At 46.1% G+C, this 27,597-nt stretch overlaps 1 protein-coding gene across 3 annotated transcripts in view; it reads left to right on the forward strand.

Annotated features, from left to right (window-relative positions):
- Positions 1-4,060: 4,060 nt before the first annotated feature.
- NARS2 (asparaginyl-tRNA synthetase 2, mitochondrial) overlaps positions 4,061-27,597 on the forward strand; it is a 78,761-nt gene continuing 55,224 nt past the window's right edge. For all 3 annotated transcript variants that reach the window (XR_010917154.1, XM_067533187.1, XM_067533188.1), the window contains exons 1-5: positions 4,061-4,385; positions 6,072-6,181; positions 8,978-9,098; positions 10,969-11,109; positions 17,243-17,323. Coding sequence is in view for 2 of the 3 variants with exons in the window: in XM_067533187.1 (XP_067389288.1) it covers positions 4,248-4,385; positions 6,072-6,181; positions 8,978-9,098; positions 10,969-11,109; positions 17,243-17,323 (591 nt within the window). In the remaining variant the exon portion in view is untranslated. The remainder of the gene's footprint in view (positions 4,386-6,071; positions 6,182-8,977; positions 9,099-10,968; positions 11,110-17,242; positions 17,324-27,597) is intronic.

Consider the following 27,597-nt stretch of genomic DNA (forward strand, 5'->3'; position numbering starts at 1 on the left):
AGGGAAAATGGTCCAGATAGAGAGGCAATTAATAAACAGTTATCTTAATGAAATATCAGACATACTTTGAGAATAGAAAGACAGCATGGGTATGTTGCAATGAGAAACAATCACCCCTTTTCAAAAGGGACTCCAGCCACCATTTCATATATTCTGCAATATGCACTTATTAATTTGGTAGTTTAATTTTATAAGTAGGCCCATCTTAGCTGAAATTTCACGGTCTACAGTTGGGGTGTTTGTAACTGTGCTAAATGTATTAATAAATTATATGTAATTATAGAAGAGTTCCTATAGTGTGAGTGTTGTAACTGTGCACAGCAGGGTTCCCAACTATATAATAATTTGAATAATACAGGGCCTGAGCTTGGGACAAAAGCCTGTCAACTCTCAAAGTGATAACTGGGGATTATTAAATAATCAATATAATCTATGGATCAGGCAACAAGGTCAAGATCCTCAACAGGTATAAATCAGCATAGTTCTGCTGAAGCCAACGGAGCAATGGCTGTGCCAGTTTGCACTGAGTGAAGAGCTGAGGCAAGAGTCTGAAGTTTGTTAATTCCTCACATATCCCTGTCTTTGACTTTCGGCAGCTCTAGGCTTCTCTTTTCTTCTACACAGGTTCTTATGCTGTGCTCAGCACTGCAGCATCTGAGCCCTGGTCTACACTTACCTGGCGATTCGGCGGCAGTTGACAGGAGTTATGCAAATTACACAGAGTAGCTTGCATAACTCCCATCGACTGCTGTGCTTCCTTCTATGTGCCATCTTCACTGCACTGCACCAATGGGAACCGCATTCCCGTCAATGCAGCGCTACACCACTTGAGGGGGTGGTTTACCAGTGTTGACTTCCTGATCGATTCAGTGGATCTACACTGACTGCTTAATCGATCCAGAAAGATCGATCTGACAGCGGTGACTTTGCCGCCATCAGTATAGATGTACCCTGAGAAAAAAAATCATCCCACTAGTCAGGATTTAACCAGGGAAATTGTTAATAAACCTGAAGCCACAATAAGATATGGCCTCCTGAGTCAGCCTGACCCATGGATGGACTGAGGCAGAATTTCTATCTCATTATGGGGATCAAATGGATGATACATCAGCAGGGAACTTCCTGTCTTCCTGTGGTGTCTCGCTCATGCTCCTAGGTGACTATCTTTGTGAGAGCAGGACACAGGTGACAGCCTTGCCGGGTTGTCAGGGTGGTGGCAGTTTGTTTGATGCTTTCTTTCTCCTACCTCATCTCTCTCAGAAGGTTCAGTGGAGCTGGAGGAAAGTGGGTTTGGCCAGATTACAGATTACAGGCTATACCTCAACACTACAACTTCCCCAGACTGACTGATTCCCTTGCCCCAGATTCCTCTTTCCTCAGCTTGGTCTTTCAAGAGACATTCAAAGCCCTGAGTTCACCTGGGACTCCTGTGGCAGGTGGGGCATCAGCTGTAGGGGGGCAAATTAAGAGGAGGGGCTGTAAAACAGCCTAAGGAGATTGAAGGAGAAGAGCTGTGGGAGAGGGGTGAGTGAAGACATCACAGGGAAATGCTGAGCCCTGAGCTCAAAGCTGGGCAGAAATCTGAGAGCCCAGAGGGACTCTTTTCCCAGTGCTGGGGACTCTGCTTAGCAAATGTTTTCTCACATGTTCTGTGTAATGAGGCATGTGGTTTCTCAGCAACATCAGCATCTTTCTAGAGCTCCAGCTCAGCAGTTCCCTGCCCCAAAAGCCCCTGCTGCTGAGGAGGGGAAGAATACAGGGAAAGTGAGGCTGAGAAGAAGAACGGCTCAGCCAGAATCCCCCCCAAAATGAGAACTTCTTTGCAGAATTCTGAGGCAGGAGGAAGCCAGTGTAGAGGGAAGTGCAAACTGGGCTGAACAAGTAGCCCAGCAGCTGGGACACAAGGGGAGTCTGTGTTAATTTAACCCCTTTATGTCCCTGCCTCTTAACAGCACTAGGCCCCTTGAGAGCTGCCTTTTGTCCCAAGGGACTCCGAGCAGTGTAAAGGGACAGAGAGTCAAGGATTATTACCTCCATAGTCTAGAATGGGCAAGGGTGGCACAGAGACGGGAAGGGTCTTGCCCAAAGATTACATAAGGATTTCGTGGCAGAGTGAGAACAGAGCCGACGAGTCCTGTCCTGACTCCTACTCCTACCTACCCTAACCACTAGATTGTACTTCCCTGACGCAACTGGAAATTAGACACAGGAGTCCTGACTCCTGCTGTTCCAACAACTACTAGACCAGCGGTTCCCAACCTTTTTGGCTCGAGGACCACAAATATCATTTTTACAACCCTGAAGGGCCACCAGTCATAAAAAATAATAAAAGCTCATAAAAATGTATTGACATATACACCATTAAGAACTACAAATCACTACATATTTAAAGTAAACATTTTGGTGCTACTGTGCTTACATTGTTTACATTCACTATTGTTTCCATTCACTATTTTACACCAACAAATCACTCACAGAATGTCACACACTCACAGACAAAGCACTAGTGTAGATGAGTAACTGTCACTACACACTGAAGCACATGGTCTGGCAGCCAGCTAAATCACGGTAGGTGACCTGCTAAGTGCAGACCAAACTGGAAGCACTGATTTTTAGAGTCTTGCCCCTCCTCAAGCATGGTGGGCCCTGGCTGCTCCGCCAGCAGCTTCCTTCCCCACCAGTGTGCCAGACAAAAGAAGTTCAGCAAAGAGGCTGCCTCCTCGCTGATCTCCCATCTCCCTGGCTGCAGCAGGGAAACTGCAGGCATGCAGTAGCCCAGTGCGCTCTACCAGTGGGTCCCTCCTGCAGCCAGGTGGACAGGAGATCAGTGCCTACGGACCCAGGCACAGCACTTTACCGTGCTCCCTGCCATAGCCAGGGGGAGGGGAGCACTGATGTCTCATCCCCTTAGCTGCAGCAAAGAGCCTGCACCGGTCTTCTAGGCCTGCAGCAACGCACTTCGCCTGAGTCCTTAGGTGGCAGCTCCCTTCTGCAGCCAGCAGCAGAGCAGTTGTAGACCACTTTTGGCCCTTGGGCCACAGGTTGGGAACCACTGTACTAGACTGCCCACCCACTCGCCTACTCTCTGGTGCCGGGGCTGGCCTGGGCTGGGATCCTCCTGAGCCCCACCCAGCCGCTAGGGCTGGGACCCAGGTGTCCTGAGCCGCACCCCCGCTCTGAGTTTGGTGCTGGAACCCAGGCGTCCTGAGCCCCACTCCATCCCCCACCCATCTTGCGGTTGCTTTCACACACAGCAAAGCCTGCACCACCGCCTCATTCTTTTACACTATGATTTTTGCCTATTTGCATATACTTTGCATATAACCTAGCTCATTTGCATAGAAAGGGCTCCTCCTAGCAATAGGTCACCCGACCCGGCCCCGCTTGTGGCCTTTGAACCAGCCCAGAGCCCCGCCCCCCAGGGCCGGGGGTCTCTGCAGCAGGCGGCCCGCCTGTGACCCCAGCCGCGCGAACTACAATTCCCAGAGCACCTTGCGCCGGCAGCCGGCCATCGCCCCGCCTCCCGATTGACTCATCTTGGTCTCTCGCGGCGATCATTGGCTACGAGGGGGACACGTGAGTGTGCGTGCTGAGGGGGAGGCCGCGCCGCCCGCTTGGGCGGGTGTCACGTGTCAGCCTTGCGCTAAAGTTCGGAGCAGGCCGAGCGGGGCCGCTTTGAACGGGGCCGTCTTCGTCTGCGCCCGCCCCCCCCCCTACTCCGCGCGGAGCTGGTGCGGCCTGGGCGGGCGGGGCCTAGCGGGAGACACAGCGCGGGCAGCTGGGCCTGGGGGGAGGCGGAGCCTGGGGGGCAGCTGGGCCTGGGGGGAGGCAGGGCGGGGGGCAGCTGGGCCTAGGGGTGAGGAGGCAGGGCGGGGGGAAGCTGGGCCTGGGGGGAGAGGGGCGGCTGGGCCTAGGGGTGGGGAGGCAGGGCGGGGGGTAGCTGGGCCTGGGAGGAGGGGGGGCAGCGGGGATGGGCGGCTGGGCCTAGGGCTGGGGAGGCAGGGCGGGGGGTGCCTCGTGTGGGGGGCTGGAGGGGTATCAGACCAAGGCAGCAGCGGCGGCGTGGTGTCGCTTTACGTTATCGAGAGGGGCAGCTGGAGGGGGCTGGGAGGCCGTGGTGAGGGTGCATGTGAGGACCATACTGGGAGAGGCATCTGGAGGCAGGAGGGGGTGCATCGCATGAGGACGAGGTGTCTGAGTGGGATCTTGGAAGCGAGCAGGAGGGCGGGTGCGGGAGGCCTTCAGCCATGTTTGGGGCCCGTTGTCTGCTCCGGGCTCTTCGCCGTTGCTCCTCTGCCCCTTGCCCCAAGCACCCGCAGGCTGTGAGACTGAGTGTCCGTGAGGCGCAAGAGGCCCAGGAGGCGGCTGCTGATGTTAAAGTCCAGGTGGGTGGGGGCTTTATGTTAACTCACTCAGCCTTTTCTGTGATGTTCTTCTTATTACTCCCCTTTCTGAAGATCATCTTCTTGCAGAGGCTTCTCCAGAGTAGCTGGATGGACTCTGTCTACCTGCTTTGAGGTGAAGGTGTAAATTCCAGCTGGAGGAGACGTACCCAGGCTAATTCTGATGGAGCTAGTGCACTAAAAATAGGGTTGCTGCAGCGGCAGGAGGGGCTTTGAGTGATTCCCCATTAAGCCCCTAACACATCCATACAGGGCAAAAAGAGAATGTGTGTAACAGGAACTCCCTACACTTAGCCTGCTCCACAGGGAGAACATCACATCTTCTAAATTTTACCGCACCCATCCATACGCACAATACCGTCAAATACTCTACTTTCACTTACCCTTCATTAAACTTGTATATACAATGCCACACTTATCTCCCCCTCAACTGCTGATGATCCCTGGGCTCTGCGGATGACAGCCTACACAACACAGCAATGAAATGAGGTATTCTGCATCTCCCAAGGTTTATATGCATCTTTTTCCTTTGATCTCACATATAGGCATCAGGAACTGGTGCTCACACATGCCCTCGGATGGCTACAGCCTCCCAGATCACCTCATATCACAATTACAACTCTTCCAAGCTGTTCCATCTTATTCCTTCACCACTCAGTACAGCTACACCTATCACACAGTGAATGCACCTGGAGTGCATGAAGATAATGCTCAGTGTCTGTTGCCAGCTCCAGGGAGGGGACAGAATCAAGGTTACATGGGCATTTCCCCTAACTCTGTATTTCCTGGTTTTCACATGTATGAATTTTGCTGAACTGGACATTCTGGAAGGGTGCACATTATCACTGGACAACCTCTAACTCTGCCCTAGCAAAGGCTTTGCCAATTTTTAATTATTTTTTATTTTAAATTTAAGTCCAGCTAGAAAACCTTGCTTTAATTTGAAAACCACCCAAAGCAGTGAAACATTTCTATTCTGCATTTGTACAGCACCTAGCACAGTGGGGTCCTGGTCCATGGTGAGGTGCTATGATAATGCAAATAATAGTAATATTAATTGGGTTTGATTTTTTTCCTTTAAACAAAGCCTAAATTCTGGACCTAATCTTGATGTGGGCCTCTTTATTAAAGCAGTACGTATGCATGGTAGGTATGTACAAATAGCCAGTTAGAAAACAGATTTCAGTTTCAAGTTTCCCATAGATGATGGTACATAGCAGTGAAGAACAGCAATATATGAGAATTATCATGATTGTGCCCGTTGAAGGAATTGTGTTCTGATTGTCTATGTTGTTGCCATAAGGAGTGTTTACAAGGGATGTAATTAATAATGATTTTTAGCATTTATTAAATGCTTTTCATCTTCAAAGTCTGTCACTGACTTTAATCTTCCCAAGTCTGTGGAGACTCAGCTGAATCCCTGTTACGGTGAGGCAGAATGCGAGTGCTTCTGCCTCAGGATTTACTCCTGCGTGCTTTGAAGTCTATAGTAAAGCTTCCACTGATTTCACTGAAATGGGGATTGGACCCTAAGGGAATTTTTTCATTGACTCCAGTGGGAGTTGGATCAGGCCCGAAATGACTTGCCCAGTGTCAGCTGGGTCTTGCATATTAATAGGTTGAGTTCAAACCAAGCAACCACCAACTTTTATTTTCTTCCTCCTCCAGGGCTGGGTTCGTTCTGTCCGGTCCCATAAAGAGGTTTTGTTCCTTCACATCAATGATGGGAGTTCTTTTGAAAGCCTCCAGGTTGTAGGTGACCCATCCTTGGAGAAAAGGTTTGCAGATTTTTATGTATTTAAAGAAATTTCTGTACAGATTCTGGGGCTGGTGACATGGTTGTAGAGCTGAGCTCCGCCCTATGTGAGACCAAGGGCACTGATTCCCAGGCATGGTATCTTGCCTCCTGTGGCAGCAGGGATCTGAGTGCTGCAGGGGTGGAACCTTCAGCCATTGCCAAGTGCGGTGCACTTACTGTCATTCAATAGCTGGTCAGTTAATGAGCTGGGTTAATTGGTTCTGAAAGGAGTACGTCCAGTAGGAGGCACTTTTAAGTTGAAATCTTGTCTCCACTGAAGTCAAGGGCAAAACTCCTATTGACTTCAGTGGGGCCAGGTTTCATCCATAGTGCTTTTTCCATGGCTTGGCTTCCACCGCTGGGCTTATTCTTCCTGTGTAAGTCAGGCTTTGCCCAGCTCTCATTGCTATGCTAGCCTCTGCCCAACTAGCTCTCCGCTGGAGGCTTCCATCTCTTTTCCTGCCTTTTGCACCAGCTGCAGTCAATGTCTAGCTGAGGTGTACCACTTTTGCAGGCTCAGCACAAGAGAGAGCATGGAGGGGCTGGCAGACCTTGAAGCCCTTCCTTATAAACAGACATTGGAGCTCATCTTGGAGCTGTAGTAAAAACTTTAGAAAACCTCCATCTAGATAGTAGGGGTTCAGTCATGGAGAGCTAGCTTCTAATACTGCACATTTAAAATATATAATATACTGTGACAGGGCCAGACCTGATGGCTGTAGGAGAGTATTGGAAGGTGTGTGTGTGTATGTATATATATATATATATATATTAGCTCCAGGATCAACACGTCCTTGTTCCCTGGGTGATTCAGCCAGGGTTACTCCAGGTCAATTGGGCCAGTTAGGCCACCTGAGGCCAGTTAAGTAGCTTGCCCCAGCAGTTAAAAGCCTCCCTGTCAGGGAGGTAGGAGCAGCTGAGAGGGAGTTGAGAGGAGGAGCGGAGCAGCTACAGAGCTTATAGAATCATAGAGTTGGAAGGGACCTCAGGAGGTCATCTAGTCCAACCCCCTGCTCAAAGCAGGACTAACCTCAGCTAAATAATCCCAGCGAGGGTTTTGTCAAGCCGCAGCTTAAAAACTTCTAAAGATGGAGATTCCACCACCTCTCTAGGTAACCCATTCCAGTGCTTCACCACCCTCCTAGTGAAAAACTTTTTCCTAATGTCCAACCTAGACCTCCCCCACTGCAGCTTGAGACCGTTGCTCCTTGTTCTGTCATCTGCCACCACTGAGAACAGACTAGCTCCATCCTCCCTGGAACCCCCTTTCAGGTAGTTAAAGGTTGCTATCAAGTCCCCCCTCATTCTTCTCTTCTGTAGACTGAACAAGCCTAGTTCCTTCAGCCTGTCCTCATAAGTCTTGTGCTCCAGCCCCCTAATAATTTTTGTTGCCCTCCGTTGGACTCTCCCTAACTTCTTCACATCCTTGTTGTAGTGGGGGGCCAGTTGTAGTGCTCTAGCCAGAGCTTAGAGCTATTGCTGCCACAACACCAAAGGTATGGGAGTTAGGGAGAAGCCCGTCCGGGTAGGGCTGAGGGTTGTAGGCACAGAGGCCTAAAGGAGGACCCAGCTGCTCAGACAACCAAGCGAAGGAGTTGAGGTGGGGTGACCTCACCCAAACAGGGGAGGATCATAGGGACAGAGACCCAAGACAATGAAGACGGAAAAAACCCTCGCCCTGGTTCCAGGAAGCGGACCGCGAGCAGTGAGGCCAAGGATAGGCGACTCAGGGAAGGTAGTAGCTCTCATGGACTAAGCAGTTTGAGGCTACTCCTAGCAGAGGCTCTGGGTCAGAGCCCGGGGTAGAGGGTGGGACCAGACTCCCTCCCCCTGCTCCCATCCAGCCATACCACCAGCATAGCCGAAGAGAGCGCAGGACTCTCGGAGGGGCAAAACAGGCCTCCCTTGCCACAATACATATAAACATTTAGGCTTCATTAATTTTCAGCTGCAGAAGAAGATCCTATCCAATTTATTTCATGGAAGATGGATAGCTTAGTGGTTTACGGATACATTTTTTTAAAATACCCAGACTCTTGGAATTGCAGGTTCAAATACACACAGTGAGCTCAGATTCTTTTCATGGTGGATATGTTGAGTGCCATATGAATAAAATGTAGCAATCAAATTGTAACAAGCTGCCTATTCATAACACTGTAAGTGTAGGACTTGATCTAAATCAGTGGTTCCCAGCCTGTGGCCCGGGGTCTTTCAAAGTGCCCACTGCTCCCCTCCTGCTGGATGCAGAAGTGAGCCACTGCCTAAGGACCCAGGTGGAGCGCGTTGCTGTGGGGCTACAAGACGGGTACAGGCTCCTTGCGGCAGCCAAGGGAATGGGAGATCAACACTCCCCTCCCTCTGGCTGTAACAGGGAGCACAACAAAGCACCCTGCTTGGGTCCAGAGCCACTGGGGTCCCTGCTGGAGCCAGAAGGAGCGGAGCACTGATCTCGCGTCCCCCTGGCTGCAGAAAGGAGCCACTGCCTAGGTACCCAGGTGGATTGCATAGGACTACAGGACATGTGCTGTTTCCCTGCTGCAGCCAGGGAGACGGGAGATCAGTGAGGAGGCTGCAATGGGGTTGGGCGGGGAGGATGCTAGAGGAGACTGGTGGCCCTTCAGGGTTGTAAAAATGATATCTGTGGCCCTCGAGCCAAATAGATTGGAAACCACTGATCTAAATTAACCCAAATAAGTCAGCACGAGTCTCTTTTTGAATTCAATAGGCTTTGTGTCAGGCCCATAGTGATACATTGTTGTTGACGTTGCTTTCTCAGAGATCTGACTTTTGGAAGTGCAGTAGAAGTGCAAGGGAAACTCGTAAAAAGTCTTCATAGGAAGCAAAATGTGGAGTTGAAAGCTGAAAATATTCGTGTGGTGGGACCCTGCGATAATCTGGTATGTTGTTGCATGTTATTCCATATTTCAAAGTGTATTTTCTGCTATTTTTCTAAAGTCGTCTCTATTTTTAATGTCTTTAAGGTATTTTCTACTCTCCTATTGATGTGAACAAGGGCGTTTTCACTAAAGAAGAAACTGACAAATAGACTGAGTATAGGGAAATGGTAAAACTAACTAGATACTAAGGCTAGATTTACTGAAGAACTTGAGGGCCAGATTTCTCAATTGCTCAGCACCCACAGTTGGATCTCTAAAAGTTGCCACTGTGAAACTTACAGCAAGATGTTGGAAAGCGATCAGCACCCAACATCCTGAGCTCTTTTGAAACTCTGGCAGCTTACTTTGGTATTGAGCCCTGTTGAAGTTCTAATTCTATACAGGTGCTTATCTGGACACCATCACAGTACAGTCTAAGCACTTTCCAAATGTGAGTGACCAACATCCGTCCTTTGTGGTTCAGTCTCTTCCTGACTTTTTTGTAAAATCCACAAAGTAAACTGGAAAAAAAGCAAAAAGTATTTGTGATGGGTCCCCCACTGTCCTACCTGGGGCTGGGGTACCCCTGTACCCCCTTAACTCTCCAAACTCGGTTGTCTCCCACACTACTTTTAGTGACAAGCAGCAAACCCAACCAAGGTGCTGTTATCACTCAGCCCAGCAGTAGGTGGAGCCCTACACCCAGCTAGATGGCATGGATGGATGCTCTCAGAGTCGATTATGAATCTCACAGAGAAAGGCCCCAGCCAGTCTGGCCCAGTTCCCTGCCCTGTACCCTAAAGTTGACCTGTCCTGCCCTGGTCAGAAGTCTGACCAGTTAGTTTATCACCTGATTTGCCCCTCCCTCTGCATGGAGAAAACACACCAGCGTTTGTTGACTGAGTGGTTTTTTTTCCCCAAACACTTCACTGAAACAGTTTTAGTTAATAATATAAAACAGATTTATTAACTATGGAAAGGTGCACTTTAAGGGCTTGTCACACTTAGGCTCATGCCTAAAACTTATGTCGCTCAATGGGGTGTTTTTTCACACCCCTGAGTGACAGAAGTTTTGTTGGATAAGCGCGAGTGTAGACAAACCCTTAGTGAGTATAAGTGGCAGGCATTAGAGATAGGTACCAAAGAAAATAAAAATAAACACGCAATCTAAATCTTAAACCTCTAACATTAGGCAGTATCTAGATGAGGCAGTTTTCTCACCCCATTTGAATGTTCCCGTTCTCAGTATACAGGCTTCTCCCAAGCCTGGATCCAGTCTCTTATTGTTCCAGCATTCCTGTTACTTTGTGTGATGGGGGAGGAGAAAGGACTAGGCCTGCAGCCTCTGTTCCTTCCTTTATATTTTTTGACAGTGTGGCCAGCAGACATTAGTCCAGGCATGTCCAGGTGGGCCCTACTGAGCCACAAAGTTACTCAGTCCCTCCTGAGCGAGTCATAGAGTTGAGCAATCTCTATTGTATAGTATTGTGCAACTGTCACTGTATTGTAAATCCTTTGTTTACACTCCTTTGCTGATTGATGGCTGCTGAGCCCCTCCTGGGCGGGGATGTCTCCTCTGCTGTTACTGGCAAGTTTATAACATCGTAATAGCAGAATCTTATAACTGGGTACATGCTAGCGATATGCATATTTTGACAGCACAATGGGTTTTAGCAGATTATGACCTTAATATGAATTATTACAACTGTACAGAAATGATGAATGAGAGGTTTACAGTATGCTGCTTTCGGTACAGTGTGTCACAGTATTATTTTGCCTCTGACTTGTACTATTTATTGAACTTTAATAGGCATTGGTGATATTTCATGGATATCTATAAAATTATACCAACTGCAGGTTTTCAGGGTTTTTTTTCCTGTCCTTTCTTTAGGCATTTCCTTTTAAACCAAGAGAGAGACAACCTCTGGAATACTACCGGCAGTTCCCTCACTTACGATGCAGGACCAACACACTGAACGCCCTCCTGAGAGTACGCAGTGAAGCTACTGCAGCGATCCACTCATTTTTCAAGGTGCTCTGCTTTTTCATTTGAGCTTGTTACTGTGTTGTCACATATACAAATGAGGGTGGCACATAACACTCCTTCCTTCCTTCCCACTGTAGGCATGTAATGGGTGACAGTGGGAGATATGAATTCAGGTCTCTGAGGTTCTATTCCTAGTTCTGGCACTGATTTAGGGCCGGCCTACACTGAGAACTTATATCGGCATAGCTGCATCTCAGTTGTGTGAAAAACCCATACACCTGAGAGTTGTCGCTATGCTCACCTAACCCCTGGCAGAGATGCTATAGGCCAATTCTTCCGTCGACCTAGCTGTCGCCTCTCAGGAAGGTGGATTACCTACCCCCAGTGGGAGAACCCCTCCCGTTGGCGTAAGCAGTGTCTTCACTGAAAGCACTGCAGTGGCATAGCTGCTTCGCTGTAGCATTTTCAGTGTAGACATACCCTTATTGTGTGATCTTCAGGGGGTCAAAGCATGTGGGGGAGGAAGCGGGAGAGTGATGGTGCACTCCTGGCCTCTGCCAACAAAACATAGACTCTGGGATACTAGGGGTATGTCTGCACTGCAGCTGGCAGGTGTGATTCCCAGCATGGGCAGGTAGACTCACAGTACCTCAGCTAACACGCTAAAGGTAGCAGTGTGGACGTTGTGGCATGGGCAGTGGCTCAGGCTAGCTGACCAAGCTTGGACAAACAGGGTCAGGCGGACTTAGACTTGGACAGCTAGCTGGAGCTGCCGCCCGTGCTGCAATGTCCACACAGCTATTTTTAGTGCACTGTCTTGAGCTGTCTGCACACAAATTGACATTGAAATAATGCTCAGAACCTCGCTGGGTTTGAGAGCCCGGGCTCCAGCCTGAGTGGGAATGTTTGTAGTGCTGTTTTTAGCCCGTAGTGCAAGCTCAACTCAGTTAACCCAGACTCTGAGACTCGCTGCTGTGGACTATTTTTCTTGCAGTGTAGATGTGTCCTTAGCCTCACTGTGCCTCAGTTTCTTTCATGTGCACATTGGGTCAAGTAATACTTTACCATTGCCCAGGGTGGTATGTAAATTAGTCAGTTGTTTGCAAAGTGTTTTTTGGCTCTCAGATAGAAGGCCTTATGTAAGGGGTTATAATAATTTTTCAGTCAACAATGGTTCAGTTTTCATTTATCCTGACCACCACACTATCACATGACATGGTAGAGCTGGGCAAGTAACAGATTTTTTTGGTTTTCTGACAATTCTGAAAAATCACAAATCATTTTAGGTCAAATGAAATGTTTCGATTTTTGAGCATTTTCTAGGTTTTTTTAATTAAAATAAAATTGAAGGAAACTTACAAATAAAATGTTGTTTTGAATTAAAAAATCAAATGTTTTGTCTTGTCATTTTCAAAACAAAATGTTTAGATTTTTTTTTCCAGGGCTTTTTTGATAGATAATTCAGCAAAATTGACACATTCACAAAATGTTTCAGTGATGCTACATCTGTGTTTTTGCGTTTTTGTTTTTTTTTAAATTTGGTTTAAAAAAAGTTTCACCCAGCTGTGATGATAGATACCTCATATTTCTTGTTAATGGCATGTCATCCAATAACTGTATCAGGACAGATAGAAATTGACATGCGCAGGAGAACTCAAGCCATTTAAAAACTAATTCCTAACAATGCTAGTGGCTTCCAGTTATTCTTGTCTTGCATTGTATGTAGAAACTTTGGTATAACATTGACAAGCAGCGCTTGTGAACTATATCTATCCTGACTTTATAGAATACTGGAATAAGAAACAAAACGATAGGTCCATGAAAGAGCAGGCAAAATAGAGTAAATAACAGCCATTTCAGTTTCTGAGGTACTGCTTCGTTTTACAACTCTACCATGTTACTTTATGTTCCCTTTAAGCTGGAAGTCCTCTGTGAAACAGCAGCATTCAAAACTAATACATGGATTTCTAAACACTGTGTTAATAAAGAGCCCATTTTCTCTGTGTAGTAATGGATTTTTTCTCCTTAATTGTCAGTGCAGTTTCAGTTGGACATGCTGTTCTTCACTTCCTAACCTGACCTTCTTTTGTAGTTGTGGATTCTCAGCATCTCTGAAAATTAAGCTCCTGTTCTCTCAGCTTGGACACCCAGAAACTGAGGCAACCAAATTTGGTGGTTGCTTCTTTGGAAGCATGGATACTAGTGACATGCCCAAGCACAGAGAAACATCTCAGGCTGCTAGATCACAAATCATACTTTATTAGTGGGGAAAAAAAGAGTGGGGAGTCCTCTGGAACCCTTGAGTTCTCCCTTAGCTCTCGCTGCCTCTCTTTTAAGCCATGTCTTAAAATGAGCCTCCCTCTAGGATCCATCCAGTGTGTTTCCCTGGAGCTGATTAGGAGGATTCAGGAAGGGATTTTTTCCCCCCCAGTGTATTCTGTTTTGATTTTTTTTATCTACTTCCTCTGAAGCATCAGGAATGGCCATAGCTGGAAATGGGACAATGGATGGGGAGGGCCAGGGATCTGAGGGGACACCGAATGCTCTCTCTTTCAGGTGCTTGTCTGGTTGGTTCTTGTTCACATGCTCAGTGTCTAACTCCTTGCCATATGTGGGGTCAAGAAGGAATCTTCCTCCAGCTCAAATTGGCCATGACCTGGGGATGGGGCTGGGGTTTGCCTTCCTTTGCTCGATGTGGGTACGGATCACTTGCCAAGATTACCTGGTTATATCTCACTTAATCATTTCCCTACCATTGCAGGGGGCCTCAGGGACTACTGGACCTCAACCTGTCCTGTTCTCTGCCTGCAGCACATAATGGTCTAGTCTCCTGTGGGCTGTACTGCTTTGGTTTCATTTCAGTTGTTGGGTTAGTGTGCGGGTGCTGGTGGTCTGTGATATACGTGTGATCAGGTCATCCCTTCTGACCTTAAATGCTATGACTCGAGTTAAAACCACACGCCAACCACTCTACCTCCAAAACTTGATCTATGGATTATTATGCAGTTTACTGTGATAAAAGAATGAGTCAAACCTCCTGTAATTTGAAGTTATAGTTCCAGAGAGCCTTGGTTTAGTCATCTAAGTATCAGGTTTGAAATACCAAGCCTAGCTTTCTCCAGAGAGTACTATGCAATGTCATATGGCTTTTAGGATTGTTTTAAGAGCTTCGATAGAAATATTGTGCCTGTTAATTTCTGTACTGTACCAGCCACTAATAGGTAAACGGACTTTTAGAAAAAGACCAGGTAGGTGAGGTTATATTTTTGATTGGACCAGCTTCTGTTGGTGTAAGGTACAAGTTTCCAAGCTACACAGAGCTCTTGTTCCATCAACAGAAGTTGGTCCAATAAAAGGTATAACTTCACCTACCTTCTCTCTCATATCCTGGGACTAACACGGCTACATCATCCCTTCATTAAGAAAAGTCAGTACTAATGTTTGCCCACTAGATGGCAATACCCACAGTCCTTTGGCTTCAGAGGTTTTAAAGAGCAGTAGGGAAGTGCTGCTTGAATGACCTATAAACATTACATTCTGATAATCTGTGTATATCTTGTAATATATGCCATCATGTGCCAGCATTGCCCCTCTGCCATGTACATTGGCCAAACCGGACTGTCACTACGCAAAAGAATAAATGGACACAAATCAGACACAAAAAATGGTAACATCCATAAACCAGTTGGAGAGCATTTCAATCTCCCAGGCCACTCTGTAGCTGACTTGAAAGTTGCCATACCTCAACAAAAAAACTTGAAAAACAGACTTCAGCGAGAAACTGCAGAGCTGGAACTCGTATGCAAATTTGACACAATCAGACTGAATAGGGACTTGGAATGGTTATCACATTACAAGAAGTAATTGTCACTTTTCACACATTCTCACCCTCTAATCAATGGTTGTGAATAGGCCTATTCTACTCTAACTGAATTGACTTTGTTAGCACTTGCCCTCCCCATTTGTTGTTTCTTACCCTTGGATGTGTGTGTGTGTATATATATATATATATATATATATATATATCTATATACCTCCTATCTGTGATTTCCACTTCATGCATCTGACGAAGTGGGTTGCAGCCCACAAAAGCTTATGCCCGCAGAAATTTGTTAATCTTTAAGGTGCTACAGGACTCTCGTTGTTTTTGTGTATATCTTACTGCTATTAAAGTAAGTAAATGCACTGTAGTTATTTTCAATATTGTGATATTTTTCATGAGGCGTTCTTCTGCTTAAGCATGATATGTTTTTAAGTTTTTTTAAAAAAGAATCCACATCTTCCCATGAAGTACTTGCAATCCAAACATTGCAGCATTGTGCTAATGCACAAGAACTGGAAAATGAAACTAACTAGTCTGCTTGCATTGTGCAAAACTGAAAGGAAGAGCATAAAGCTAAAACTTAAACAGTAGATCTTTAAATATATTGTATGTAGTAGTCCAAGCTTCTTTTAATTTTTTTAAATGCTCTTATTCCAGTGACTTTTTCTCCTGACAGTGCCTGGTTAATGCTAGACTTTTGCTTTGGCTGTCTAAGGCTAGAAACCCACCATTAACTTTTCTCTTGGGTAGTCCAATACCTGTGGTATGTGAATACTCCTCCTAGCCTTAAGGGCCCTGTGCTCCTAGACATAGTGGGTATGTCTACACTGAAATTAGACACCTGCAACTGGCCCTTGCCAGCTGACTTGGAGTCATGGGGCTCGGGATGCAGGGCTGTTTAATTGCGGTCTAGATATCCAGGCGTGGGCTGCAACTCAGGCTCCAGAACCTTGTGAGATGGGAGGGTCCCAGAGCTCAGTCTGCCATCCAAGCTGGAATGTCTACACCTCAGTTAAACAGCCCCACAGCTTGAGCCCCATGAGCCCAAATCAGCTGGCACGGGCCTGCCACAGGTGTCTAATTGCAGTGTAGACATACCCAGTGAAGTCTATGCAGTATGAATATCTCCCCTGAGCTCTGAACTCCCCTGCCACTGTGGGTTTGTGGCAGAGCCACTAATGTTACTGTAACATTTTTTGTGGTTTGATAATGGAAACTCTAAGTCTCTTAAGAGAGGGGGATGCTTTTATGCACCCCCTCTGAGGAATCCTACTTGTCAGGCACTTTCTAAACCAAGGAGGAAGTGTCCTAATGTGAAATGCACTCTCTACTGCCAGCTTAATGGTAGTAGCTGCCATAAATTACATTGAACTTCAGAAACTCTACGCCCTATCTGTTACTTTAGATTTCTTCCCGTAACATGTATTGTACACCGGCCCTGAACTTTTTGAATTTACACCCATCCTCCTTAGTCCAGGTAGCCCCAATCTACTGACTTTTAGCGCATGCTGCAAATCCCACTTGTTTCACCAGGCTTTTGGGTGAGAGGAGAGATTGCTAAGTGTGGGGATTTATGGCTGGAGTGTGGGGTTATTCTGCTCCCTGTTTCGGGGAGGCGGTTGTGTGTTTGTATTTTGAAAGGTCCCTAGAGCCTGGATAGGTGTACACCGGGTTTTGCATAAATAATGTGCAGCTGACATTACTATTTATATTATTGTTGTGCCGAGAGACCCCAATCACAATTGGGCTGCCATTATGCTAGATGCTGTATCAGAGGATTGGTCCCCTCTGCTTACAGTCTAAATGTGCTCTTTCCAGTGTCTCATTTGCCTGAGTGGCCTTTATTTCTCTCTGATGCTGTCAGCGGTAAATACATATTTCCAGCAGAGATTTTGGCAGTGTGGACTAATAAGTAAAGGGGGAGAGTGGGAGTCCAGAACTCTTTGTCACTGACTCACCATGTGACCTTGGGCAAGTCATATAGGCACTCGACATCTCTGAAAATCAGGCCACGTCTGTTTAAAAACCTACAGCTGGGCTGCAGAGAGACTGGGGAATGGAGCTCTCTATTCCTTTGGTGGAATTGCAGTGGTTATAGAGCCCTTTGCAGGGGCAGGGTTTGTTCTATAGAGAGAACGTGAAGAATCAGGCATTAAATTTTGCATGCTCCACAAATCCCGATAGTGTTTAGCCATGGTATCTCTCATGTAACGCAGAAGCTATTCTAAAATGTTACACGTTGTCTTTGGTCCTGGGCTAAATAGATGAATCCTGACTTGCCCATATTGAGTTCTTCCTTGGAGTTGACACATAATATCCTTGCGCTGGCAACTTTCAATCTCCTCTGTCTTTCAGGATAATGGCTATGTGCACATTCATACCCCTATAATTACGTCAAACGACTGCGAAGGTGCGGGGGAGCTCTTTCAACTGAGGGTAAGTTGTACTTACAAAACAACTTTGTAATCACTGAGTGTAAAAGGGACACGGTCAGTTTTGTATATCCTATTTTTTATATACTATTCTGATTTGTTTTATTTTAACCTACAATTGTTCCTTGTGGTACCCAAGTTTGTTGATTCTAACAAATTAGATTAAACAGCTGTTTTCATCTCTTCCTTTGTTGTTCTATATGTTCACCAGCACCTTATGTATTGATCAATTTCTCTATCCTGAGGCATGTGGACAAACTTAAAGAGCAAAAAGGGAGTGTCAAACATCTTAATAAAAAGGAAAATATTGTAAAGTCACAAAAAAAGGGGAGGGGACCGCTGGGTCAGACACAGTTGAACTGTGAAACTAATGTTAATCATGTTAATCAGATCCTGCTATAAATCACAAAATTATTCCTATTTTTTGGCCCCACCAGCTTCTTTTTTTCCACCTCTCTCATTCCTTTTTGTCCCTTCCTAAAAGCCGCCCATGCTGTAATTATTAGCTCTTTTCACACTTGCAAAATAAAGTTCAGTGCTTCTGTTGTTCAGAGCATTCTATTGATTTCAGCACTTGCAGAAATCTTTTATCCCCAATCAAAAACTCCTGTGTGAATTTCAGAGCAAGAGTAACTTGATTGTAGTATTTCCCCAAATTTGCAGTAAGCCTCTCCTCCCCAAAATTGTGTGCACTCCCATAAGTCCCTTTGCCTTTCACAAAAGAAAATATACTCTTTGGCCACACAGTGATTGTATCTATTAGCACTTCCTGGCTACAGCCTTGCTGGTGAATCATCTCTAAGCAAAATATTGCTGAGGTAGCATGCATTGCCGGTTGCAGTGTAAAGTCTACAGCTCCCTGCACCTCATTAATCTGCTGGTCAGAATCCTCCATATACTGGTTCTTCAGAATTGGAAAAAATTACCCTGCCCTACTGACAACTCCCTCAGACCAGTCCACAACAACATACCCCAGCTGTCTACTTACTCTTGATGGTACAGTTGACCAGCCAAGCTAATTTGCTCCTAGCTAATTGAAATAACTTAGTACTATCAAAGGTGTCCTCCTGGCTGTTGCATGCAAATTAAGATGTAGAAAGGAGTGACACTTGACAATAAATACATTATACAATTTGCAGTCCTACAGTATATCTCTGTTTAATCTTCTGTACAAACTATATCTACCTTGAAAGAGTTCTGCTCACTGTAGGTGCGCCTTCTTATGGTTGGGTCTGGGAATTAACTGTCGCCCTGTCTGGCGCTCCCTTCCATTGGTTGCTTGCACTGTGTCCCCTCTCTTTCTGGGACTTGGGATGCTCCTTTTTTCATGACTGTCCTCCAGCCAGCTCACCATATTGCCCTCTTCTGTGGGGTAACAAAATCCCACTGGACTAGCTGTCCAGACTCTGTCTCGGATGGTCTTCGGTTCCAAGTCTCCAGGTCCTGTGCCACCCTCCTGATGGCTGGTAGGGGAACCCAGGCCCTCCCTCTACGCTGTCACCAGCAACCATCGTCTGCACAGTCCCTCTCCTTGCTGCTGTTTCCCTAGGTTTCTTCCTACCCCACCTTCCCAGGCATTCTTCCTTGCAACTCTTATGGGCTGGCCCTTTTTTCAGGAGCTAGGATTCCAGGGGTTTTCTCTGGGTTTCCAGCTCACCACATCTCTGCTCTCAGATAGTGACTGCAGATGCCCTCACTGCAGCCCTCTTCTGCGTTCAACTTCCTGACTTTATGCTAACCAGCCTGCTCCTGCCCAGCTGGTCTTCATGATCAGTTTAGTCTGGCTCCCGCTCCAGGTAAACCCAGGTACCATAATTGGCCTCTCAGGCCCACATTAGCTCCTTCAGGGCCTGGGTGGGGTACACACCCCATCACACCACCCAAGAGCTTTACAGAATTACATTATATAGAACTGCAATGTGAATGGCTTAAGTCACAGAAGCACTGGTGCAAATGTTGATTGGGTTGGGGAAGCTGTAATCTAGCAGATGGGGCATGGGAAACGGCAATGAAAACTGGGTTTTAGTTGACTGAGGCCTTGGGCACATCTCACATGACCACCTCATAAACAAACTAGGGAAATACAACCTAGATGGAGCTACTATAAGGTGGGTGCATAACTGGTTGGAAAACTGTTCCCAGAGAGTAATTATCAGTGGTTCACAGTCAAGTGGGGAGGGCATATCCAGTGGGATCCCACAGGGATCAGTTCTGGGTCCAGTTCTGTTTATCTTCATCAGTGATTTAGATAATGGCACAGAGAGTACACTTATAAAGTTTGTGGACAATACCAAGCTGGGAGGGGTTGCAAATGCTTTGGAGGATAGAATTAAAAATTCAAAATAGTCTGAAGTAAATAGGATGAAATTCAATAAGAACAAATTCAGAGTGCTCCACTTAGGAAAGAACAATCAGTTGCAGACACAGAAAATGGGAAATAACTGCCTAGGAAAGAGTATGCAGAAAGGGATCTGGGGGTCATAGTGGATCACAAGCTAAATATGACTCAGCAGTGTAACGCTGTTGCAAAAAAAACCCAAACGTCATTCTGAGATGTATTAGCAGGAGTGTTGTAGGCAAGACACGAGAAGTAATTCTTCCGCTCTACTCTGAGCTGGTCAGGCCTCAGCTGGAATATTGTGGCCAGTTATTGACACCACAATTCAGGAAAGAAAGTCCAGAGATGAGCAACAAAAATTATTAATGGTCTAGAAAACATGACGTGTGAGGGAAGATTGAAAAAATTGGGTTTGCTTAGTCTAGAGAAGAGCAGACTGAGGTGGGACATAACAATTTTCAAGAACATAAAAGGTTGCTCCAAGGAGGAGGGAGAAAAATTGTTCTCATTAACCTCTGAGGACAGGACAAGAAGCAATTGCAGCAGGGGCAGTTTAGGTTGGACATTAGTTAAAACTTCCTAACTGTCAGAGTAGTTAAGCACTGGAACAAATTGCCTAAGGAAGTTGTGGAATCTCCATCATTGGAGATTTTTAAGAGCAGGTTAGGCAAACAACTCTCAGGGATGGTTTAGATCAGGGGTGGCCAACCAGTCAGAGACTAAGAGTCAGAAAATAGATGTAGATATGGCAAAGAGCCACATGTCTCTGGTCAATTTCACTTCTCTTACCCTCTTGCCCTCAGTCTCAAAGAGCTGCAAAGACCAAAGAGCCGCATGCAAAGAGCCCCTTGCGGCTCGTGAGCTGCATTTGTATAAGCAAAGAGCCGCGGGTTGGCCACCCCTGGTCTAGATAATACTTAGTCCTGCCTTTAGTACATGGGACTGGACTAGAAGACCTCTTGAGGTCCCTCCCAGTCCTACACTTCTGTGATTCTATGACATTTAAGCTTGTGCCTTGGTTTCCCTATCTGTAAAGCCTTGTAGGATTTGTGGTTGAAAGATACTGTGTAAGTGCAAAGTATTAGTAGTGTATATGGAAGCATGGTGTTACAAATGTAGGGCTCCAAAACTCTGCTTCCCCTGATTCTCCGCTTTCTGCACTGGCTCCCCTTTGAACACAGGATTCCAACTTGAGGTCTCTCCTGATTTTGGTTTTTTTCCCAAAGACCGGCATGGAATCAGTCCTAGCTACCAAAGGTGCCACCTCTCTCCAGCCAGCACCTCCCCTCTTGGCTTAGTTCTGTTGGAGCAACAAAATGGCTGACCAATCAGAAGAAAACCATGGGAGATAAAACCTTCAGCAGACCAAGACTGAAATTCTCAGCCAGATAAAATAAGGCTGACCACAACCTCAGCATGTTTAAAGTGAAACACAGAATCCAACCCTTCACCCAAGCTTTCCCACAGCTGTACTTCAAATGCATGCTCCCACTCATCTGTGTTCAATAATGACTTTGTAAACAAGCCATGTGCCTGCCTCTTACTGCAGGAGGAAGCCAGATTTTTAATCCTGTCTACTGCTCAGATACCATGATGAAGGGTTCCAATATAGGAGCCTAGATAGATAATGAAGCCATCTGCAAAATGTAATCTTTTATTAAAAGAAAGTTTGTAGCTTTTGATTTTGAAACTAATGTTCCAATTGTGACTAGGATATAAACCAAAGTAATGTTGCTTCCTGTCCCTTCCATTACCTCTAGTGCATCTGCTGTTGCTCATAGCCTTCAAGCAGCAGGCAAGTAAAACAGACAAGATGCTGCTCAGTTTCTCTGCTGTTGCTTAGATCCTTTGGGCGATATTGAAACTCACAAAAATCATATCACTTTAGCTCTCCTGCTCCTGGAAAAGGATAGGAGGCACTGGAGCTATGGCCCCTGGACTCTGCTGGAGGGTGCTTTTACCTCCCAATTCACCATCTTTCATATCTATCTTTCCTTAACTGTGGGGTTTAGTCCTCTGACTACCAATGTCTGGTAGCTGACCAGGGCCATTCATTCCTCAAAGATGGTGGAGAGAGAGGCTAATAGATGGATTTTCGAAGAAATTTTAGAGATGGAAAAATAACATCCTGCTTTTAGAAAGAGAATCTGAGGATTTTGAAGGCATATGGTCATTGGGTTTTTAGACCTTTTTAATCCCATTGGATTTGGATTTGTTTACATGTGCAGCTTCCTTCTTGTCTTTGTTTGGTTTTATGTTACACTGATTAGTCTGTACAGAGTTTTGGTTGGGATGGTCTCTCACTTGTGCTGTGTGTGTGGGTCCTTCTTTGTTTTGTTTGGCAAAGTATTTTATATAAGGAATTTAATTTTTAAAAATTAAATACAGAGACAAAAACGAAAGGAGATGGGAAGCTGAGAAGATACAGAGAAGCTGCAGGTTTCATGAACTGTGGAGAAAGCCCCCTCAACTTAAGTAATTTACTGCAGATAGGTAGCTGGTGGATATGAAGACAGTCAGGACAAATTCAGGAAAACTGAGAACATGGGAGCAACAGTTTGGGTATATGAAATTAGGTCTCCACCTTACAAGCTATCCCATTCAGCCAGACTCTAACCCTTGTGCTGAGCCCCATTGATAGTAATGAGAGTACACAGTCATTGGGATCCCCCTGTGTGGGTCAATTGGCAGGTTTCAAGACCTTCGATTGTAAACTCTTCAGGGCAGGGGTCGCATTGAATTCCTATGTGTTCGTGCCAGGCCTAGTACAATGGGACTTGGTTCCTGACTGTTTAGGCACTGTTACAATAGCAATAATTTAATAATACTGACTGATTTAAAGCTGGTTCAAACCCATTTATCCAGATGACTCAGAGGAATGTATCTGAGATTTGGCATTACAGAAAAGCAAAACTATAATATCATGGAACACTAGTGAGTTTGGGATAATTCGTATCCCATGTGATTGAGCATTGGGATAACCTGGGAGTTTACTTGGACCAATTACAGTAGTACAGTCTTTAAAGGAATGATGTCAGGCAGCCTCCACCCACAATTAGTATATATTGCTAAACTCTCCACCCTCATTCAAATCAGCTTTAGCTAATTATGAACGACATAAACTGTCCCAAGTACTGCTCATCTCAAGAACTTGACCAGGGATAACATGCTGTCTGTGTGTATTGTCCTGTCAGGAAGTAGCCACCATATAACTTCTTCCCCTTTCTCCTAGCAGTATGAGGATGGGACAAAACCTGTAATAAATATGCTACTGTAACTCTAGATCTAGACATTAACTTTTCACCCTTCCTTCAGTATATCCAAAACAAACCCTAGACCCCAGAGGGGGAATGTGATCTACTGGGGAAAAATTGTGACTAAACTCAGCAGAATTAGTTTAGTGTAGATACAGTGAGTGTCTGTCAAAAGTTTCCCTTCCAGCCAGTAGCTGAGCTGTAACACGGATAGCCTGCTTGGGTACTGATCCCAGACATGAGGCTCTTCGGTTGCCACACCCTGGGATTTTGGAGGGTTTTCAGCAAAAGCTGGAGTGAGTTGGAGCTTTCACCAAGCTAATATGGGTATGTCCCGTTCCTGACCACCAAAATTTCTTCCTAATCCACAAGCTGGTAGACTCTACCCGACCCATCTATACCTATACCTATCTAGTCAGCACCTTAGATGTCTTCTTTCAGCCAAGCCAGTGAACAAATGGGATACTATTATGCAGTAGGATACAACTCTTCTCACTCAGAGTTAGGCCTTGCCTCACAGACTCAGCTTTCCCTATAGGGACATGTCTTCACTGCAGAATTAACCTGGGTGACTGGCACCGGGGTCTGAGCCCCCGGGTTAGCCTGAGCATTCCCACAGCAAAGCCCTACCTACGTTACTGTGTCTGCGCCATTTCTGAACTTGCTCATGTGTACCTAGGGGCGCATATCATAGTTCTTTGTGTTGAAAGAGCCTAGGATTTTTTTCCAGTCAGTTGCAGGAGAACATCTGTCCTTTGGTGAGGAATTGTGGGACAGCCTGGAGGACTCATCATTCTAGTGATGTGGACTGCAGCCTCACTTCAAAGTGGCGAGCCTTCCCACCCTAGTTAAAGTCCATCTGGGATGCTGACCCATAAATCCAGCCGGGTAGACGATCCCCCATCTCCAAACCCAGGTCACAGGGTTTTCTGTGTGGATAGTAGTGAGGCTTGAGCTGGAGCCATGGTTAGCTGTGCAGTGAAGACATACCCTAAAAGGGACACTAGATGGGGAGGGCTCTGAGTAACTACAGAGAATTCTTTCCCGAGTATCTGTCTGTGGATCTTGCCCACATGCTCAGGGTTTAACTGATGGCCATATTTGGGTCAGGAAGGAATATGCCCCCAGGTCAGATTGGCAGAGATGCTGGGGTTTTTTCACCTTCCTCTGCAGCCTGGGACATGGGTCCCTTGCAGTTAGTGTAAATGGTAGCTTCTCAGTAACTTGAAGTCTTTAAAGTTTAACCATGATTTGAGGACATCAGTAACTCAGCCAGTGGTTAGAGGTCTATTTTGGGAAAGGGTGGGTGAGGTTCTGTGGTCTGCAATGTGTGGGAGGTCAGACTAGATGATCATGATGGTCCTTTCTGACCCTAAACTCTTTGAGGTGACAGATGAGGAATTTGGGCAAGGATTAAAATTTTGCCTCTTGGTGAGCTTTAATGGCATCTCATTGCCGGACTGGACTGGAGCAATAACTTCTGTGGTTCTTTCAGTTCTTCTTCGAGTGCTTGCTCATGTCCATTCCCAATTTAGGGGTGTGTGCACACCACATGCACCGGTGCCGGAAACTTTTTCCTAGTGTTACCCGTACAAGCTGGCTCTAGTGCCCCGTGCAGCGGCCTGCACCTGCATATAGGTGCCAGCAGCTCCTCCTCCCTCTCAGTTCCTTCTTGCCACCAGTGACAGTGCTGGAACGTCTCTTGCCTTCTCAAGTTCTCTAGCTAAACCTAGTGGTTTATTCTTGGTTCCTAGTGTACATAGTTTGTTGTTTAGTTGTAGTTAGTACTAGTTGGTTAGTTGTTAATCCCAGGGTCGGGGTATGCCACGTTCCCCGGGATTTAAACCCTGCACTTCATGTAAGAAGCTTATGCCATGGAGAAATCCGCATTAAAGTTGCTTAAAGTGTTTGCGCGAAGCGCACGTCCATGAAAGGAGCAAAATCTAAAAGTTTTTGCCCATGCACTAAGAAAGACCAAGATGTTCATCTCAGGGCCGTCCTGAGGGAGTCAGCATTTAGACCAGTATTGGAGCCCGGTAGATTGGACTTGGCACCGAGCACAACGACTTTGGCACGCAGCGCGCCTCCAGCGCCCTCTTCCTCCTCTCGGCACCGGTCATCATCTCCGGCCATCATCAGTGGCCAGAGCACCCCTGCAAGCAGCCTCCGATGCAGCAGACTCTGCAACCAGAACGATGGAATATCTTTATACCCATCCTGTGCCAGGATCTCTGGTGGTCATGGTCGCCAATGAAAGGGACAGGCAGGAGAAAGTCAGCTCGACCCCTAAGAAGAAAGACGCAAAGAGACTTAACCTCAGCCAGCCTCAGCCATATTGATGAGACGAGCCTCGTGGCTCCAATCCTCGGATCTCCCATCGGAGGTCTAGCAGTCTATCCAGGACCTCCCTTTTGATGGCATGGTCATCTTTGCTGAGCAAACAAACTCCAGGCTGCATGGCATGAAGGACTTGGGGGCTACTTTGAGGTCCCTTGGCCTTTATAAACCTTCTTCCAGGAGGCACTTCAGGCCCCAGCAGGAGCAGTGATCTGGGGACCGCTCCCACAGAGGCTCCTATAAGAAGAAAAACAAAGCTTACAAGAGGCACCAGGGCAACTCGTCATCTGCTGGCCTCAACCGGGCTCTAGCCACCATAATTGGGGTGGAAAGCAGGTCTTTTGAAGGTATGCCCGAAAGCAACCTACCAGTCCTACTCACGGATCCAAACTCCCTTCTGTTTTCCTCTCGTTTGGCCCATTTCCTCCCAGCTTGGGCTGCCATAACATCGGACAGATGGGCGCTCAACATGGTGACTATTGGTTATACCCTCCAGTCCATTTCCTCCCAGCTTGGGCTGCCATAACATCGGACAGATGGGTGCTCAACATGGTGACTATTGGTTATACCCTCCAGTTTGCCTCACTCCCGCCTTCCCACCTACCCTCTCCATCCCTCTTCAGGGACCCCTCTCACCTCGAGCAGGAGGTGCGAGCACTTCTGCAAGTGGGCACAGTAGAAGAGGTTCCATGGGACTTACAAGGTCGAGGTTTTTACTCCCGTTACTACTTAATCCCGAAGGCAAAGGAAGGTCTGTGACCTATCTTGGAATTAAGATGCCTCAACAGGTACCTCAGAAGGCTAACGTTTCTTATGGTTTCCCTAGCCACCATCATTTCCCCCCTCATTTCAACGCAACTCTTCGTGGCAGTTGCAGACCAAATGAGAAATGCTGCAAAGAAGCCGGCAGCTATCTCGAAGTGGATCACGGCCTGCATCCGAGCCTGCTATGAGCAGGCTGGAGTTGCACCTCCAGTGTCTTCGACAGCCCACTCAACAAGAGCGCAAGCATCATCTATGGCTTCAAGCTCATGTCCCCATACTGGACATCTGCAGGGCAGCTACCTGGTCATCGGTACACACCTTCACATCCCACTGTACCTTGACGCAACAAGCCCGGGGCAATTGTGGCTTCGGTAGAGTGGTGCTTCAAGGGTCACGTCCATGAACTCCTGTCCGCCTCTGGAGACACTGCTGGTGAGTCACCTAAATTGAGAATGTATGTGAGCAAGTACTTGAAGAAGAGAGAATGGTTACTTACCTTGTAACTGTTGTTTTCGAGATGTGTTGATCATGTCCATTCCACACCCGCCCTCCTTCCCCTCAGTCAGACTTCCAGCAAGAAGGAACTGAGAAGGAGGGGAAGCGAGTGGCGCTTATATGTGGGCGCATGTGCCCACCGCTGCAGGAAGCACTAGAGCCGGCTTGTACAGGTACCACTCGGGGAAAAAGTTTTCCAGCACCAGTGCATGTGGCATGCACACACACCTAAATTGGGACTGGACATGAGCAACACATCTTGAAGAACAAGTTACAAGATAAGTAACCGTTCTTCCTTTTCCTCTGTCCTCTTCTACCATTTGAATTGTAAGGAGTGCAATGTAGAATCAAGTGTTTTGTTGCTCTGAAAGCAAACAACCTCAAGTCAGAGTAATCTATGCATAGGTCTCAGGGTAAATAAAAACTAATTAAAATTTGTTTTCATTTAAATCAGATTTTTGAATTTAAATTAAATACAGCTTTATTTTTAAAAATAGATATATTTTAAATTGACAACATATGTTAAGGCCTAAACGTCATATAAACTATTAAAATAATTTAATTTATATAAAAAAAATAATATTAAGCAATATATATTTGCTGCCAAATTTTAATGAAAGTCAGATCACTGAACTGGTGGAAATCACTGGCTAAGAACCTGGAATTAGTTTGTTGAAGTGCTAAACAAGCTTCTGACAGCAGTAGCTTTCTCTGTGGGTGCAGAGAGAATGTCGTCTTCATTTGTTTATTTAACTAACTCAGTTCAATGACCTGTTCATTCAGAATTAAGAAACCAATTGGGAGTTGGAAAAGCAGAAAAGTTTGTTTTCCTCTTCCAGTTTATGAATTAAAAACTAGGTCTGAGGATGAGAGCTACTGGTTCCAATATCTTGAAGAACACACTGACCAGAAACAATAAGTTCAATCACTAACTACAGATAATACTTCCTTTGTTTAATAAATCATTTAGTTTTAAATGCAAAACCCGTTTTGTTAAAAGTTTTCTGATAAATTTTTTTTTATGTATCCACATTTAAGATATTTTTATTTAACTAGTAAAAAATGCTGCTGTTCATTTTTAATTTGTAA

Source organism: Emydura macquarii, unplaced genomic scaffold, assembly GCF_026122565.2.
Source record: "Emydura macquarii macquarii isolate MOO-44397 ecotype Brisbane River unplaced genomic scaffold, CSIRO-AGI_Emac_v2 contig_3328, whole genome shotgun sequence".
Classification (NCBI taxonomy): domain Eukaryota; kingdom Metazoa; phylum Chordata; order Testudines; family Chelidae; genus Emydura; species Emydura macquarii.